At 40.8% G+C, this 16,770-nt stretch overlaps 2 protein-coding genes across 3 annotated transcripts in view; one reads left to right on the forward strand and one right to left on the reverse strand.

Annotated features, from left to right (window-relative positions):
- LOC129444502 (uncharacterized) overlaps nucleotides 1–16,770 on the reverse strand; it is a 43,434-nt gene that overhangs the window by 11,940 nt on the left and 14,724 nt on the right. The window contains exon 2 of the mRNA XM_073859789.1: nucleotides 15,314–15,437. The gene's annotated coding sequence lies outside the window, so the exon portion shown is untranslated. The remainder of the gene's footprint in view (nucleotides 1–15,313; nucleotides 15,438–16,770) is intronic.
- LOC129446136 (uncharacterized) lies at nucleotides 4,263–8,652 on the forward strand. Of its 2 annotated transcripts, XM_073859787.1 has the most exons (5): nucleotides 4,263–5,223; nucleotides 5,406–5,497; nucleotides 6,035–6,229; nucleotides 6,321–6,400; nucleotides 7,451–8,652. In XM_073859787.1, exons 1-5 carry the CDS (start codon nucleotides 5,073–5,075, stop codon nucleotides 8,409–8,411), a joined length of 1,479 nt encoding a protein of 492 aa, XP_073715888.1. In that variant the 5' UTR covers nucleotides 4,263–5,072; the 3' UTR covers nucleotides 8,412–8,652. The 2 variants fall into 2 exon arrangements, with proteins under 2 accessions (XP_073715888.1, XP_073715889.1); XM_073859788.1 differs by lacking the exon at nucleotides 5,406–5,497 and having other exon boundaries at nucleotides 5,118–5,223; nucleotides 5,571–6,229; nucleotides 7,451–8,649.

Below are 16,770 nucleotides of genomic sequence, written 5' to 3' on the forward strand. Positions count from 1 at the left end.
GGGTGATAACCGGATGTAAGACTGATGTTGATGTTTAGAGCTTTGAAGAATGCTTTCCATACCTTGGACGTGAATTGCGGTCCCCGGTCAGATACAATGTCCTCAGGAAGTCCGTAATACCGGAACACACAATGCAGCAGCTGTTCAGCGGTTTCCATGGCGGATGGCAGCTTGGGCAGAGGGATAAAACGACATGCTTTAGAGAAACGATCAATGACAGAAAGTACCACTGTGTTACCATCAGACCTGGGCAGATCCGTCACAAAATCCACCGCTATGTGAGACCATGGTCTCTGTGGGATCACAAGGGGTTGGAGGAGACCAGCTGGGTTCTGGTGTGGGGTTTTACTGGCTGCGCAAGCCGTACAGGCGTTCACCACCGCGCTGACATCAGGTAACATGGATTGCCACCAAAACTTGTTCTTCAGCATCACCAAAGTAGAGTTAATGCCCGGGTGCCCAGAAGAGAGAGATGTGTGTACCCATTGAATGACCTGCTTCCTGTGAGAAGGAGGAACGTAAGTACGGTCTGCAGGGCATTCCGCTGGTGGTGGGTTAGCATTGTTGAGCTGGTTTATTTCTTGCATAACGTTCCACTGAACAGGAGCTACAATGAGGGAGGGTGGGATGATGGGCTCGGAACAAACAGGCTGGGGTGAAGAATCAAAGATACGTGACAATGCATCTGCTTTGGTGTTTTTGGATCCAGGTCGGTATGTGATAGTAAATTGAAATCTAGTGAAGAACAGAGCCCACCTTGCTTGCCGGGTATTGAGACGTTTGGCAGATTGTAAATATTCCAGATTGCGATGGTCAGTGAGAATCAAGAAAGGGTGTTTGGCGCCCTCTAGCCAATGCCGCCATTCTTCCAAGGCCGCCTTCATAGCCAAAAGCTCCCGGTTACCCACATCATAATTTCTCTCAGCAGAATTCAGTTTTCTAGAATAGAAAGCACAAGGGTAAACTTTGCCTGGGTTACCTTGTTTCTGTGATAATATCGCGCCCACTCCAGAATTCGAGGCATCCACCTCGACTATGAAAGGCTTCTCGGGATCTGGATGATGTAGAATGGGAGCTGAAGTAAAACGGGTCTTGAGATCACTGAAGGCAGCTTCGGCTTCCGGGTTCCATGCGAGCTTGTAATTGGACTTGTGCACAAGTGAAGTTAAAGGACCAGCAACAATACTGAAATTCTTGATAAATCTTCTATAAAAATTAGCGAATCCCAGAAATCTTTGGAGTTCCTTTACCGTAGTAGGTTTGGGCCACTGTAGAACTGACTCCACCTTCTTTTCATCCATAGCCACCCCGTCTGGACTTATGATATACCCCAGGAAGGACGTAGAGGACTGGTGAAACTCACATTTTTCTGCTTTCACGTAGAGCTGGTGTTCAATGAGGCGTTGGAGGACAGTTCTGACATGTACCACATGCTGTTCTAGGGAATCAGAATAAATGAGTATGTCATCTATGTAAACAATCACAAATCGGTTAAGCATGTCCCGGAGAACATCATTAATAAAGGACTGGAACACGGACGGACTGTTAGATAGACCGAAGGGCATCACCAAGTATTCATAGTGACCATCACTAGTGGAGAATGCTGTTTTCCATTCATCCCCTTCTCGAATACGAATCAGGTTGTAAGCACTACGAAGGTCCAACTTGCTGTAGATCTTAGCACTGCGTAGTTGTTCCAACGCAGCTGGTACTAGGGGTAATGGATAGCGGAATTTTACTGTGATGTCATTCAGGCCCCGATAATCAATACATGGTCTAAGACTGCCATCTTTCTTGCCCACGAAGAAAAACCCTGCAGAGGCTGGTGACGTAGAATGACGTATGAAGCCCTTCTCAAGTTCTTCTGCGATGTATTTCTTCATGGCTTGTTGTTCTGGTTCTGATAGAGGAAAGATGCGTCCTCTTGGTGGCACAGCATCGGGTAATAGTTCAATAGCACAATCACTGGTACGATGAGGTGGTAACTGTGTGGCTTTGATCTTGCTGAATGCAATGGCAAGATCTGAATACTCGTGGGGAACATTATCAGGTAAACTGGGTACTGGATTAATTTGTGACGTGCATACAAAAAGATCAGGTGACTCACTCAAACAGGATTTCATACACTTATCACTCCATTTCAGAATGCTCTTTTCCTTCCAGGAAACGAGTGGGTTGTGTAAATGCAACCAGGGGAATCCCAGAATGACTGGATTGTGAGGAGATGAAATGACGTAAAAGACAATCTCTTCAGTGTGGTCGTGTTCGGTAACAAGGGTAATGCTCTGAGTGATGTGCGTGACGTGACCGGTGCCCAATGGTCGTCCGTCTAACGCTGCGATAGAGAGAGGGGGTACACAAGGGGTTACTGAGATTCCATGAGACTTCACTAATCCCGCATCAATAAAGTTTCCCGCAGCCCCGGAATCAAGTAATGCTTTGGTATAAACTTTACTTTGTTGCCATGACAATGAGACAGAAACTTCCATACATTCAAATGTAGTAGATGGAATAGATGCACTCACCCGACCTAAGCGTGTCTGAGCTGGTCGTGAGGGACAGACAGCCAGGACATGGCCAGCTTCACCACAATACAGGCATAAACGTTGACGAAAGCGGCGTTCTCTCTCATCCGCCGTGAGTCGTGCTCTGCCCACTTGCATGGATTCACTCGTGTCAGGTGAAGGTACTGAATGAGTTGTGTAAGTCTCAAATACACGGACTGGTCTGCGACTGCGTATTAAATTATCCACTCGTATAGCCAGCTTGACGAATTCATCAAAACTCCTCCCTTCGTCACGGCAAGCTAACTCGGACTGTAGTTCTTGACTTAAACCTTGACGAAACAATGTCTTCAATGTATCTTCAACCCAGTTGGTCTGTGCGGCGAGTGTGCGGAAGGTCAGAGCGAATTCGGCCGCTGAGCGGCGCCCCTGTCTAAGTGAGAGTAGTTGTTCACCTGGGTCTCGACCTCCTGCTGGGTGTTCAAACACAGCTCGCATGGTGCTCTTAAACTCATCAAAGGTACTTTGGTTAAAGTTGCCAGCTGCCCACAATGCCGTAGCCCACTCTAATGCTTTCCCAGTAAGCAAAGAACAAATCAATGAGATTTTACTAACCTCCGTGGTGTAAATGTTGAGTTGCTGGGCGATGAAAAGCTCACACTGCATGAGAAAGCCTTTACATCGATCTGGGGTGCCATCAAACTTTTCAGGGAATGCCAGACGGGGTGTCACTGAAGCCGGAGGCGTGGCTATGGGTCGAGGTGGAGGAGGCGTGGGAGCTGGTGTAGCGGCGTTGTTAGCCGATGTAGCTAAGCTCTGCACAGAGCGAGCTAATTCCTCCGTGAGAGATGTCAGTCGGACTAACTGATGTTGATGAGCCGCCAGGATGTTTGCTTGTGTGGACAGCTCGCCTGTAAGCTGTGCCACGGTTGCTGGAGCCTGTGGTGGCGAAGTCTTCTGTGACGAGACTGACAGGTTAGGTTCCATTTGCAACTCTTTATTGATGTTAACAAATAGCAAACAACAGTAATCAATGGGCACATCCAAGTAATCATAAACGTTTAACAGACCAGGGTCGGGGCAGGCGGCAATCAATCATAAACGTAATCAGTCCAAGATCGGGGCAGGCAGAAAGCAGTCGTAGTCGTAATCCAGTCCGAGTTCAGGGCAGGCGGCAAGAATCAGTAAACCAAGAGACAGTCCAAAATAACACCAGGAAATCAAACACGGGTACACACAGGGAAAACGCTCAGAAATGCTGCTAGGGCAAACAAGACTTCGCAAAGTACAAGTGGCAGAGTCCCAGGTTAAATAGACCCGCTGATACGCTGCAGCTGGTGTGTAATCAGCGGGTCACAGTGCATGATGGGGAATGTAGTCAATATTCAGGTGAATGAGAAGTACCGGGAGCGTTGGCGCTGACATCCGTCACAATTACATTGGGATTTCAGTTAGTCATTACAGTGAATAAAAAAATTATATTAAATAAAAAAATTTTACATTTTTATTTTGACAGGAGGTTGGGGTGCATTGTATGGGCCCTCTAGCTTGCGGCCTAATTGTTTGCCCAGGTGTATGGTAACCTTTGACACGGTCATTCAAATGCTTTGAAGGAAATTATGGGCCACTCCTACCTATTCTTTCTCTTCATGTACTCTGGCCTGTTGTCCTCATCTTCAGTATTTAGATCAGAGGTAATTGTTGCCTCTAGCAGCTTTGCACAGGCAATCTCATACCTGTCTGTCAACAATACATTTATAAGGTCTAAATGGAATGGCTCCTTATTATATTACATGTGCAGTAAGGTTTCAATTCAATAAGTGTAGAATTGTGTCATTTGAGAATAAAGCATTACTATACCATGTGAATACATCACACGGACTCTGAATCGAGTCCAGTCAGCACCTGGCATCACCCCATCTTTTAGTTGCCCTGTACTCAAGTAAAAGTACAAGTACTTATACAAAAATGTACTCAAGTAAAAGTAAAAGTATCAATCTAATTGTTTACTTGAGTAAGAGTAAAAAAGTATCAGATGAAAAAACTACTCAAGTAGTTAGTTACTCGTTACTTCTGATCTGATAGAGAAGTAGCGCAAAAGCACTGAATTTCAGACTTCTTGGAGGGTTTTTACAAACCTCTCCTTAAGAGTCTCATTGTTCTGCTTATATACAAGTAAGCAGCCTATGTCAGTCCTGCAATGGGTACATTAACATCACATAATGTGTCGTTTGAGAAAAAATCTCAAACACACACACACACACACACACACACACACACACACACAGAGATGTTTTTCTGACGGTTAACTCTGTATTTATTTTCATGTTCACAACACAAACTTGTCAGCGTCTGCCTTTAAACATGCAAACAGTAAACAAATAAGAACGTGTGTGTCTGTTTGTTATCATGTTTTTATATGAATAGGTTATTTTCATTGCCATTAAAGTGCCATAGGCTCCGTGCATGTAACTAAGGAGTTCTACTTCCGCCGCCTTGAGTGTGAGGCCGACCATTTCCGGCTAGCGAGTTCTATAGCAGCGTCACTGCATATTTTGATTGCGAAAGATGGCATATTTCACCCGTTGTCTACAAGGTCTCCCGAAAATCGAAGTGAACGACATCTACAGGATTGTCGACCAGTGTTCACCTGCACCCGGTTGCAAGCGTGAAAAAGGATTTCGATTGTACATTTCAAGTTACATCCACAACTTTGAAGGTGAGTAGCAATACCTCAGCTGTTACGTTACACATTGACTAGCTAGCAGCTAAGTGTTTTAACTCTTATTAAATCGTGTCAATATTACAAAATACTTTATTAGTGTTATTAAATACATTACGTTTATCTGATTATCAATTGGTTGTGTGTATTTTTTATTTGCGATTTGTATTTCCTCTCAGTGTCCAAGAAAGATCCAGTGACAGGAGTAGTGTGTGTGAGGGCGTTATGTCATCCGTCAATGGACAGATCTAAACCACCTCACATTTTAAGAGTGGGATGAGTGTAGCGTTAAGATGGTTACCCATGTTCCTGGGCTAATCGTGTTCTTTTGTTTTTTGCTCTAGGTTAACCACGTTCATTTGGTTGACCATGTTCCACATTCACGTTAAAAACGGACAGTGTACGCTTAGTCCTGTTATGTTTTCACTAACAGCAATCAGTGGTGTAGTATAGTTTGCTTTTCCAGGTATGCTGAACATCCCAGGGTAAAGGTGAAACACATAAGATGGGTAGGTATAGTAATATAAACCTGCTAAGTTTAAGTAGGTATACTGCAATCTTGGTACTTTTTAAGTGGGGATTCTAAGTGTACCTTCAAATCAAATAGACTGCTCCACTGACCACATTAAAAGAAAAAGATTATTAATCCCTTCACTAACAGTGTTTACAAGAAAAAAGTTAAGATTTTACTAGCTATTTTAACAGTGTACAAAAATAAATAGTAGCTTACTTGAGTAGTCCATATTAATATATGACAAATCAGTTATGCCACTTTTTAAAAAAATATTTTTTTAACATCTTGTTACAGGTGGGTCTGAAGGACTCAATCCCTGTTGAGCTGGCCCATCACAGCTGTACATGTGTAGCTGGATCAGTGCTCTGTAACCATTGTGTGGCTCTACTTTTCCAGTCTGCACATTATTCTCAGCTTGACATTCCAGTTGTTCCACCAGTGCTGAGCTGTACGGAGAGTGAACAACAGTGGCACAAGCCAAGAACCCTGGCAAGACTTGAAATAATGTAACAATAATTTCAATACTACATCTACACACGCAACACATACGCTCATCACTGCTTATTGTCTATATTCACAGGGTGTTAAACCAGGTCCCGTCGAGAAGATGGCTGTGATGTCTGCCAAACCAAAGCAGAGGACCATGATCGAGGGAGTAAAGTGAGAATTTGGCTAGTAGTTAATAATCTATTAATTAACCTAGGGCTGTCAAAAGATTAATCAAGATTAATCGCATCCAAACGTTTGTGTTTACATAAAGGGATAGTTCACCCAAAAATGAAAATTCTGTCATCATTTACTTACTCTCATGTTGTTACAAACCTGTATAAATCTCTTTGTTCTGATGAAACACACACGGGGGAGGATGTTTTGGGAGATGTTTGTGGCCGGGCCGTTTGTGGACCCCATTCACTTCCATAGTAGAAAAAAATAATAGTGTGAGGGTGAGTGGGGTCCGCGGGCGGTTTGGTTGCGGGCGTTTCTCAGGGTTTCTTCCTTCGTGTTTACCAGAACAGGGAGATTTGTATAGGTTTTTAACGACATGACAACATGGGTGAACTATCACTATAACATATGTGTGTGTGCGATGTGTAAATATTATGTATATATAAATACACATACATTCATGTATACATTTAAGAAATATTTGCATTTATATACTGTATATACATTTATATAATTTATATTATTTATAAATATAAATATTTTATATATAAATATCACCTTTTTTTTTTAAATATATACATGATTGTGTGTGTTTATATATAAGTTACACACCGTACACACACATGTTATGTAAACACAAACTTTTATTTTGGATGTGATTAATCTTTTGACAGCCCTAAATTAACCCCTTCAGACCTGAATTGTTTAAAGTTTCTGAAAAATCTTAAAAGTACATTTTCCAGCTTACGAGGCTTCTATAATTGAGACCAAATAAAAATAAAATGTTTGGCTTTAATTGTAATTTTTTAGTCAATTTCAATAAACGTCAGGTCAAAACAGGTGTACTTTTTGTAGGTGTACAAAAATATACCAACATATAATTAAATAATAAACATTTTGTTGGTTTGAGGTTTTTGTGGGAATTTTATAGGCTATAGTTAGAAAAAATACTATGGAAGTCAATGGCGACTTTCAACTGTCTAGTAACCGACATTCTTTAAAATATCTAATATTTATTTGTGTTTCTCAATTTGTTTCAAATAGGTCCACATTGTACAAAGCCATTAGTGGAGAGTTGCTGGACCTGTCCACTCTCAGTGTGTCAGAGACCTACAAAGAGTTTACCCCTGTTTCTGCACCAACCATCTGTACAATGGGTATCACCTGTGAGGTCCCGCTAGTGGACTCTGCACTCGGTTTGGTACAAGCAGGCAGTCCCCTGTCATACCAACAACCCAAGGCAAGAAGTCGCCCTTTTGCTTACATTGATGCTCCACCACGCCCAGATTTACCATTGGCTGGCTGCAGACTGGAGACATCATGCAGTATGTTTGTTTTCACTGAGCATCAACAGCTGCACTTCAAGTCACTTGAGGTTACCTGGGAGATGGCAAACAAAATAAAATATGCAACTAGGAGTCAAAGTACATCAGCAGACTGGCATAGACTAAGAAAACCCAGACTCACGTCCTCACATTTTGGAGAAATATGCCATGCTAAACCATGCACCTTAGATAAGATGGCAGACCGGCTGCTCAAAGGGGTTCGTCAGACAGCAGCAATGAAGAGGGGTCTCGAAATGGAAGCTGATGCCATTGAAGAGTACTGCAGGCTTAAGAGGGTGAACTACTACCCTTGTGGCTTCATTATACACCCTGACACTCCATGGCTAGGTACATCCCCAGATGGGGTTGTCTTTGACCCTACAGAAAATACTGAATTCGGCCTTGTGGAAATAAAATGTCCAAATGTTAAGAGCGATGTGGATTATCCTCATCTGAAAATGAACGACAGCAACCTGGAATTGAAGCAGGGTCATGGCTACTACTGGCAGGTGCAGGGTCAGCTGCTCCTAACAGGGATGGAGTGGTGCGATTTTGTGGTGTTTGCGGAGGAAGACACCCTGATTCAAAGAATATACCGGGACAGTGATGTCATGCAAAAAATAAGAGAGAGAGCAGACTTCTTCTTCTTCTACACATACCTACGTAAATATTTGCTGTAATAAAATGAATTCTCAATAGAACTGTCTTGTTCTTGTTGATATCTCATTATAATGTGAGTTGTTTCAAGTCATTTAAATTTGTCACGTAACTGATTAGAAAATATGTGCTAAACAGAGTTGTAATACTTTAAGGATTTACCACTTCACTTAAAGTGTACACAGCAAAGGTGAACACACACCAATGTATTGCTAGATGTTAAAGGGATAGTTCACACAAAAATGATAATTCTGTCATCATATACCCACCCTCGTGTTATAAACCTGTATAAAATGTATTGGTTCTGATGAACACAAAGGAAGATATTTTGGGAAATGTTTGTGAGCAGGGCATTTGTGGACTCCAATCTCTTCCATAGTTTAATTTTATTCCAACCATGGAGGTGAATGGGATCCACGAACGGTTTGGTTGCGGACATTTTTAGAGGTATCTACCTTTGTGTTTATCTGAACAAAGACATTTTTACAGCTTTGTAACAATATGAGAGTGTGAAAATTATGAACTCATTTTCATTTTTGGGTGAACTGTCCCTTTAAACTAATATTCAGTAAGTCAGGCTGCCTTGAGGGGAAATCAACAAACACAAAAGGAGACCAAGGTAATATAGATTTCAAATAAGTAATTTATTAATTAAAAAATGTCAGTAAATGTAAGGCAAAACTAAATTGTGGTGTGAATCAGTAAAAACAAAGGAAAATGAGGAAGAGGAGCAGCCAGCCATGAAGCAAACAGTCAGATTTCTACCTGGCTCTTATGTTCTCTCCAGTCTTTGACCAGAGGTCCATTTTGGTAGTTGGACAAGATGCAAGCTACAGTGAAAAGCTGGCTAATGCTCCCTGAAATAGACAAAGGGATTACAGTGTCAAAAAGTTTGTTCTCCTTAACCCGCCTGATTAGCCTTTCAACATGAACTCGCAGCCGCGCAATTGATTGGGTCTCCAGGACGTCCTGTGCTGCCATTTGATTGTTGTTGGAGCGGAAGGCAGGCCTGTGAAGTTTTCCTGGCACAAGGTTTTCCACCCTAAAGCCCTTGTCCACCATCACAGCCATGTCAGGGGACAGGAGAGGTATAATGCCGGACAATCTGAAAAGCTCACGGTCACTAATAGAGCCCCCGTAGAGTGCAGAAACAAATGCCAGAGGACCATGTGGTGCCATGCCAATCATGGCCTTGAAGGTACAGTGTGATTTGTAGTGCGAGTACACCTCACTCTGTAACACAAGTGAGGATGGAGTTTGGCACCGCAGTTCTGTGCAGTCAACAATGACCTGAGTGTCTGCATAGTCCTTGAACTCAGGAGGTAGGTTAGCTTTGATTGCTTCAGGTGTCATCCAGATACAAATAGCTCCCAGTATACAGTAAAGAAAGTTGGCCCAGGTTGTGATGATCCTGCTGGCTGTTGTCCGATGGATGTGAAATCGGTGCCCAAGCTCTCTCTGTGTGCATCCAGTTGATAGATAATTAAGGAAAAGAAATAACTCATCTATGGGCAGCAACTTAGTTGATCTGTTTGCTGTTGTCTTCTCTGCCACAGAGGCCGATGCTTCTCTAGCCACACTTGTCACACGGATCATCCTTGATGTTGCTGGTTCAATGAGCCTCCAGAATGCCATCAGGTGGGCATAAGAATGGAATCTTTTAAACAAAATACACAAAAATAACATTGTTGTTAGTCATGGTAGGCTAATTTAGTTACACAATCAATTATCTTAATTTTTACTCTACTACATTTGTTTAACATGAAGACAATAAAAGGTTGTGTCTACGCATCTGACTATATCAGTCATAAATTACTTTACTTTTGATGTTAGTGGAGCAACATTTTACATGTGTGGTAGCCCGTCTTTACTTTCACTTAAGTGCATGACTTTGTACATGATTTTCTGTCCATCACTGTTAATATGGTACAAGACATCAGCTTCCTGCAATTCAAAAAACCTTAATTATGACATACCTGGTATAAAATTGGATGTCCTCGTTCGATCCTGCAAACCGCTTCAGTCCAAAACAACTCCGCAGCTGGTGAGCCTCAATTTGTAGTTTGAGCTCCTTAACTTTTTGGTGAAGTGTATCGTTTTCCTCAGCTAACTGATCTGCGGCCATTGCTGTTGTAGGAGTAATACAATAATCATGATCTGGTGCCAGGGTATCCAGTTCCATCTCTTGGTTGTTAACAAAATCGCCCTTTTGGAAATGCCTGCTGCAAACACGACTCGTCTTGCTTGGGGTGAAGTCCTCCCGCCGTACTCTTACCATCCATTCGGCTCTCACCGACACATCTACTGGAAAGCTATGAAAGCTTATAGTACTGTTGTACTTTGACGAATTCGCACACAGGGGTACACAACAATGTTGTGAGGTCTTTGTCACGCGTTGAAAAACCAAACGCCTCTCTTTTACCCGAAATCCGCTCATATTTACTCAAAACTAGCAACTCAACAAAACTCCCCACAACAATAACACGACCAACAGGAAGTTGTCGGCCTTACACTCAACACACGGAAGTTAACCGGAAGTTCTATCGTGCACGTAGGCTATTACTGAACATAAACAGGAGCTTAATAAAAATGATCATTTTAGAATTTCATATGGAACTTACAGTATCTGTTTTTGCAAATCATCTCTACATTTATTATAATTTATAATACATGTTTCTTTCAAATCAATCTTTATTCTTTTATTTTTATTCATTCATTCTTTAGGAAGGATTTAAATAAAATACAATCCCGTTTTTATTTGAATGTATTTTCTACACATTAGTGAGGTGTCCGGATTTGTGTATAAATGCAGTCATTACATTATGCTGTTAAGTTTGTTTAGTTGTGGGGAAATGATATGGAATTGGCAGATGTGAACGTGCTGTTTGTATGGTTTAACTTACATTAGGATTTGTAATCGCTTGCACAAGAGTGCATATGGCAAAAAAACTCTTGACAGTGTGTGAAATGACCATTAATACTGTTCAAAAAGACAATACTGTGACACTTACTTCAGGCTGGATCTTGAATTCCTGTTCGCTGAGATGTCAGCTCGTTTATTGAACAAAGCACGCATCACATTATGAAACTATTCTTTTTGACCTCTTGGAGTGAAAACATAGACCGAACTTGAACCCACGCATGATCTGCCTCCGATAACTCGCGCAACCTCCGGTCACATCAGAACAACAGGACTCCTCACTAGATATGTCATTCCTCTCTCCAGCATCCCCGCTTTTGACCTTCTCCGGAAAAATGGAGGAACTGGTTTATGCTGGAACTAAACTATCCCACTCTATTGCTGCAAGCCCACAGATTTCAACCAGAAAACAGCAAGCCCCAAAACCACCAAAGCCAGTGGGCCCAGTACCCCCTCCTCGTCCTGTGAGAGCTCTTCGGTCTCTGACACAACGCCAAGGCACACACCCTCCTCCATCTGCTGTAGGTGAACCAAAAACAACTGATAATGGCTCTCAGTGATGTGTGTCGGGTTCCTGCTATGAAAATACTAATACTTTTATCAAATGTTTACAAAAGCAGGAACTCAGTGTGCCTATATCTTTCTCTATTTCTGTTTTAGTACATGATAGAAAGTGTAAGGCTAGATCAAATCGTGTGGCAAATCAATCTAATCTGCTGCCTGTGACTTGTCAAACTAAGATCTCTGTTAGGGAAAAAAATTGTACTATTAAGTTAGCACTTTTAAATATCTGTTCACTTAAAAACAAATCACTTCTAGTCAGCGACTTAATAGCCACAAACAACCTGGATTTTATGTTTCTAAATGAAACGTGGCTAGAAGAAAGCTACAGTGCAACAGTCCTTAATGAAACAGCCCCTCCTAACTTTACCTATTTGAGTTTCTGCAGAACTGCTAGGAGGGGTGGAGGTCTTGCTGCTCTTTTTAAAGATGTCTATCAATGTAAGCAAGTGTCATTTGGGAATTACCCGTCTTTTGAACATCTAGGTATTGTGTTGAAAGGTACCCCACACATTCTACTGATCATTATTTACAGGCCCCCAAAATACTCTCCAGCATTTGTTGAGGACTTTACAGAACTGTTATCAACGATTTCCTCAGAGTTTGACTGTTTTGCTATTGCTGGAGATTTTAACATTCACATAGATAAGCCAGAAAGCATTATGACAAAAGATGTCACAGCTGTTTTAAATACTTTTGATCTGACTCAACATGTACATGGACCCACACACAATCGTGGACACACTCTAGATTTAATTATCAGTAAGGGTGTAAACATTTCATCAGTTGTTATTAAGGATGTAGCACTGTCTGATCATTTCTGTATTTTCTTTGATATATTAATCTCTCCTACTATTGAAACTAGATCTGTGTCTGTCAAAAAGAGATCCTTAAATGAGAACACCAGTGTGCTATTTATGAAGGCTATATCTTTAACACCAAGCATATCTGCAGACTCTGTTGATTTTCTCCTTGATTCCTTTAATTCGATAGTTAAGAGTGTGATCGATGATATTGCTCCTGTAAAAGTCACCTTGGAGAAACTCAACAGAGGTGCAGAATATGAAGAGACAATGCAGAAAAGCTGAGCCCATGTGGCGGAAGACAAAACTTGTAGTCCATTATAATATCTATAAAGACAGCCTTCGTGCTTTCAGTGTGGAACTAGGCAAAGCTAGACAGACTTTCTTTTCAAATATTATAAACAAAAACATAAATAACACACGCACTCTTTTTGCTACTATAGAGAGACTAACAACCCACCCAAGTCACATTCCAAGTGAAATGCTCTCAGACAGCAAATGTAGTGAGTTTGCTAACTTCTTCTCTGAGAAAATCAATAATATCAGAAAGGTGATCAGCACATCCTTGAGCTGCGCCGGGGTCAGACAAATCAGACCACAACATCAGAAAGTAGTTACGATGTCTGATTTCGAAGCAGTTGATGGTAAAATTTTGGAAGAAACAGTACAGCATCTTAAAACATCAACCTGTGCCCTTGACACACTCCCAACATCTTTTTTCAAAAGTGTCTTTAACTGTTTAGAAGCAGATCTCCTAAAAGTGGTAAATTCATCACTTAACTCTGGGACTTTTCCAAAGTCCCTTAAAACTGCAGTGGTTAAGCCCCACCTGAAAAAGAGCAACCTAGATAACACTGTATTGAGCAACTACAGACCAATCTCAAATCTTCCTTTCATAGGCAAGATCATTGAAAAAGTTGTTTTCAATCAGCTGAACAAATTCTTAATTTCTAATGGTTACTTTGACATTTTTCAATCTGGTTTCAGACCACACCACAGTACAGAGACAGCGCTCATAAAGATAATAAATGATATTCGCCTCAACACAGACACAGGCAAACTATCAGTGCTGGTGCTACTCGACCTCAGTGCTGCTTTTGACACTGTCGATCACAACATACTTCTTGACAGGCTGGAAAACTGGGTCGGGCTTTCTGGGGTGGTCCTGAAATGGTTCAAGTCATACTTAGAAGGGAGAGGTTATTATGTAAGTATAGGTGGCCATAAATCTGAGTGGACATCCATGACATGCGGAGTCCCGCAAGGCTCAATTCTTGCGCCACTCCTGTTCAACCTGTATATGCTCCCACTAAGCCAAATAATGAGAGAGAACAAAATTGCCTATCACAGTTATGCAGACGACACTCAGATCTACTTAGCTCTATCCCCTAACGACTATAGCCCCATTGACTCCCTGTGCAAATGCATTGATGAAGTTAACAGTTGGATGTGCCAAAACTTTCTTCAGTTAAACAAAGAGAAAACTGAAGTCATTGCGTTTGGAAACAAAGATGAAGTTCTCAAGGTGAATGCACACCTTGACGCTAGGGGTCAAACAACTAAAAATCAAGTCAGGAATCTTGGTGTGATTCTGGAGTCTGACCTTAGATTCAGTAGTCATGTCAAAGCAATAACTAAATCAGCATATTATCATCTCAAAAATATCGCAAGAATTAGATGCTTTGTTTCCAGACAAGACTTAGAGAAACTTGTGCATGCTTTCATCACCAGCAGGGTGGATTATTGTAATGGCCTCCTCACTGGCCTTCCCAAAAAGACCATTAGACAGCTCCAGCTCATTCAGAACGCTGCTGCCAGGATTCTGAGCAGAACCAGAAAATATGAACATATCACACCAGTCCTCAGGTCGCTACACTGGCTACCAGTTACATTTAGGATTGATTTTAAAGTATTATTAATGGTATATAAATCACTCAGTGGACTAGGACCTCAATACATTGCTGATATGCTCATTGAATACAAACCTATCAGATCACTCAGATCATTAGGATCACACCAGCTAGAAATACCAAGGGTTCACTCAAAGCAAGGAGAGTCAGCTTTTAGCTATTATGCCAGTCGCAGCTGGAACCAGCTTCCAGAAGAGATCAGATGTGCTCCAACAGTAGCCACATTCAAATCCAGACTCAAAACACATCTGTTTAGCTATGCATTTACTGAATGAGCACTATGCTGCGTCCGAACTGATTGCACTATATTATATATGCACTATTTTAATTATTTTCTATTTCTCTTGTTTTTATTCTCATTTTTAACTGTTTTATACTTTTATTCCTGTTTTATTCTTTTTCACACATTTAAACAGTTTTTATTAAAATCACATTTATTTTCTTTTAATTGATATTTTAAATTCATGTATCTTTGATTTTTGTTTTCTCATTTCTATGTAAAGCACTTTGAATGACCTTTGTGTATGAAATGTGCTATACAAATAAACTTTGCCTTGCCTTGCCTTGCAACGCACACGAATGTAGCGAAGTAAAAGTACAGTTTTTTCACTAGAAATGTACTTGAGTAAGAGTAAAAGTACCCATCCTTAAATTTACTCTAAAAGTACTAGTTACCCGAAAAATGTACTCAAGTAAATGTAACGAAGTAAATGTAATTCGTTACTACCCACCTCTGCCCTAGGGAGCTTTGCAAGAGATACAAAAGGGGGCCAGAAACTTTCACCTCCTTCCAGCCAATTAGAGTGGATAACTTCAACCTCCTTTGAATTGACAAACTCCACGATATGATACATTCTATAAAAAAGAAGAAATGTAGATTGTCAGCTATAGAACAACATATTAACATACAATAACTTTTTAAAACAAGACATTAAGTGGGGCACCAATTATGATCATCAATGAATCACAAAAGCTAACTATGTGACTAAGAAACACTCTTTCATTCCCTCTCAAATTCCAGTTTTTGCACAGCTAACTGCTGTTCTCTTTCTAAAACTCTTCCGCAGCTACCACTGTGTCTTTCTGCTCAGCATTTCACTGCCTCTAAATACAACTCAGCAGGGGTGTACAATCAACCACACCCTCCCAGGTCATCCCACCTTCAGAAGGCAAGAAGAGAAAGCGTAGGGTTGTAACACTCATACCTGCAAACTCACAAGAAGTGAAAAAGGTGGCAAGGTTCTAAATAAAATCCTTTTAAGGGGGTCTGCGGGCCTCTCGCCAAGAGAAAAATTGAGAATTTAACATGCAAATGAAGCACTCTGGCACACTCAAATGAAAAAATAAAAAAGTCTCAAGTCATAATTTAGCAAATGTAAAATTGAAAAAAAAGAGGAAAAACAGAATTGTGAAGTGTTACATGAACCTACATTGATTATACTGTGTGTGATTTCATTTAACTCACTGAGCACGACAACGCTGTAAAATGGGAAACGGCTGGGAACTACAGCTGCCTCGTCGTTTGTATAGGTCAGGGGTCTCCAACCTTTTTTCATTGGAGAGCTACTTCCTAAAAAATAAAAGTGGTTGAGAGCTACTTGTGTCATGTTATACCTAAATTAGTGAGTTAATAGACACCGGTCTATTAACTCACTGTGATTTGAACTCTTTCCTGCCAGCATTTTTTTTTTAAAGTTGCCAGTGCAAGCATTTTTTTATATTTTTCACAAAATTGTAATACCTTCCAGAAAATGCTTTTCTTTAAACATAAACATATACATCAAATGAAAGAACACATCCTACAACAACAAAAAAAACTTTCATGTTGTCTTTATACTTTTTTATCACCTCTTGTAGGATTCGTCCAAAAATACCACATTTTGAATAAAAAAGTCAATTATTAAAGATTGTTGTGGCAAAAAGTCTTAGCTTGAATCTTCATTAGAAAAATACTCAGGAGACAAAGGTTCCAGGTCCCAAACAAAAATTACTTTATTCGCTCGAGCCAACAAAGTGAGACAATCAATATCCCTCAAAGAGGTGCTCAAAGATCATCTGCCCTCCCAACATCTGACTCCATTTTTATACAGTGAGATCAAACACTTCTTATCTGAGATGACGTATATTCTTCTCATTGGTCTCGGTCTGCCACAATTAATTTTATTTGTTTTGATGCAGCAGAAGTGCA

This window comes from Misgurnus anguillicaudatus, chromosome 21, assembly GCF_027580225.2.
Source record: "Misgurnus anguillicaudatus chromosome 21, ASM2758022v2, whole genome shotgun sequence".
Classification (NCBI taxonomy): domain Eukaryota; kingdom Metazoa; phylum Chordata; class Actinopteri; order Cypriniformes; family Cobitidae; genus Misgurnus; species Misgurnus anguillicaudatus.

What these genes read in the sequence shown, in the direction of transcription:
- LOC129446136 (XM_073859787.1), top strand. Translation starts at nt 5,073, where the DNA reads ATGGCATATTTCACCCGTTGTCTACAAGGTCTCCCGAAAATCGAAGTG. An exon ending in GGCACAAGCCAAGAACCCTG is followed by an intron (nt 6,230 to 6,320) that starts GCAAGACTTGAA and finishes CTATATTCACAG; the next exon opens with GGTGTTAAACCAGGTCCCGT. An exon ending in ACCATGATCGAGGGAGTAAA is followed by an intron (nt 6,401 to 7,450) that starts GTGAGAATTTGG and finishes TGTTTCAAATAG; the next exon opens with GTCCACATTGTACAAAGCCA.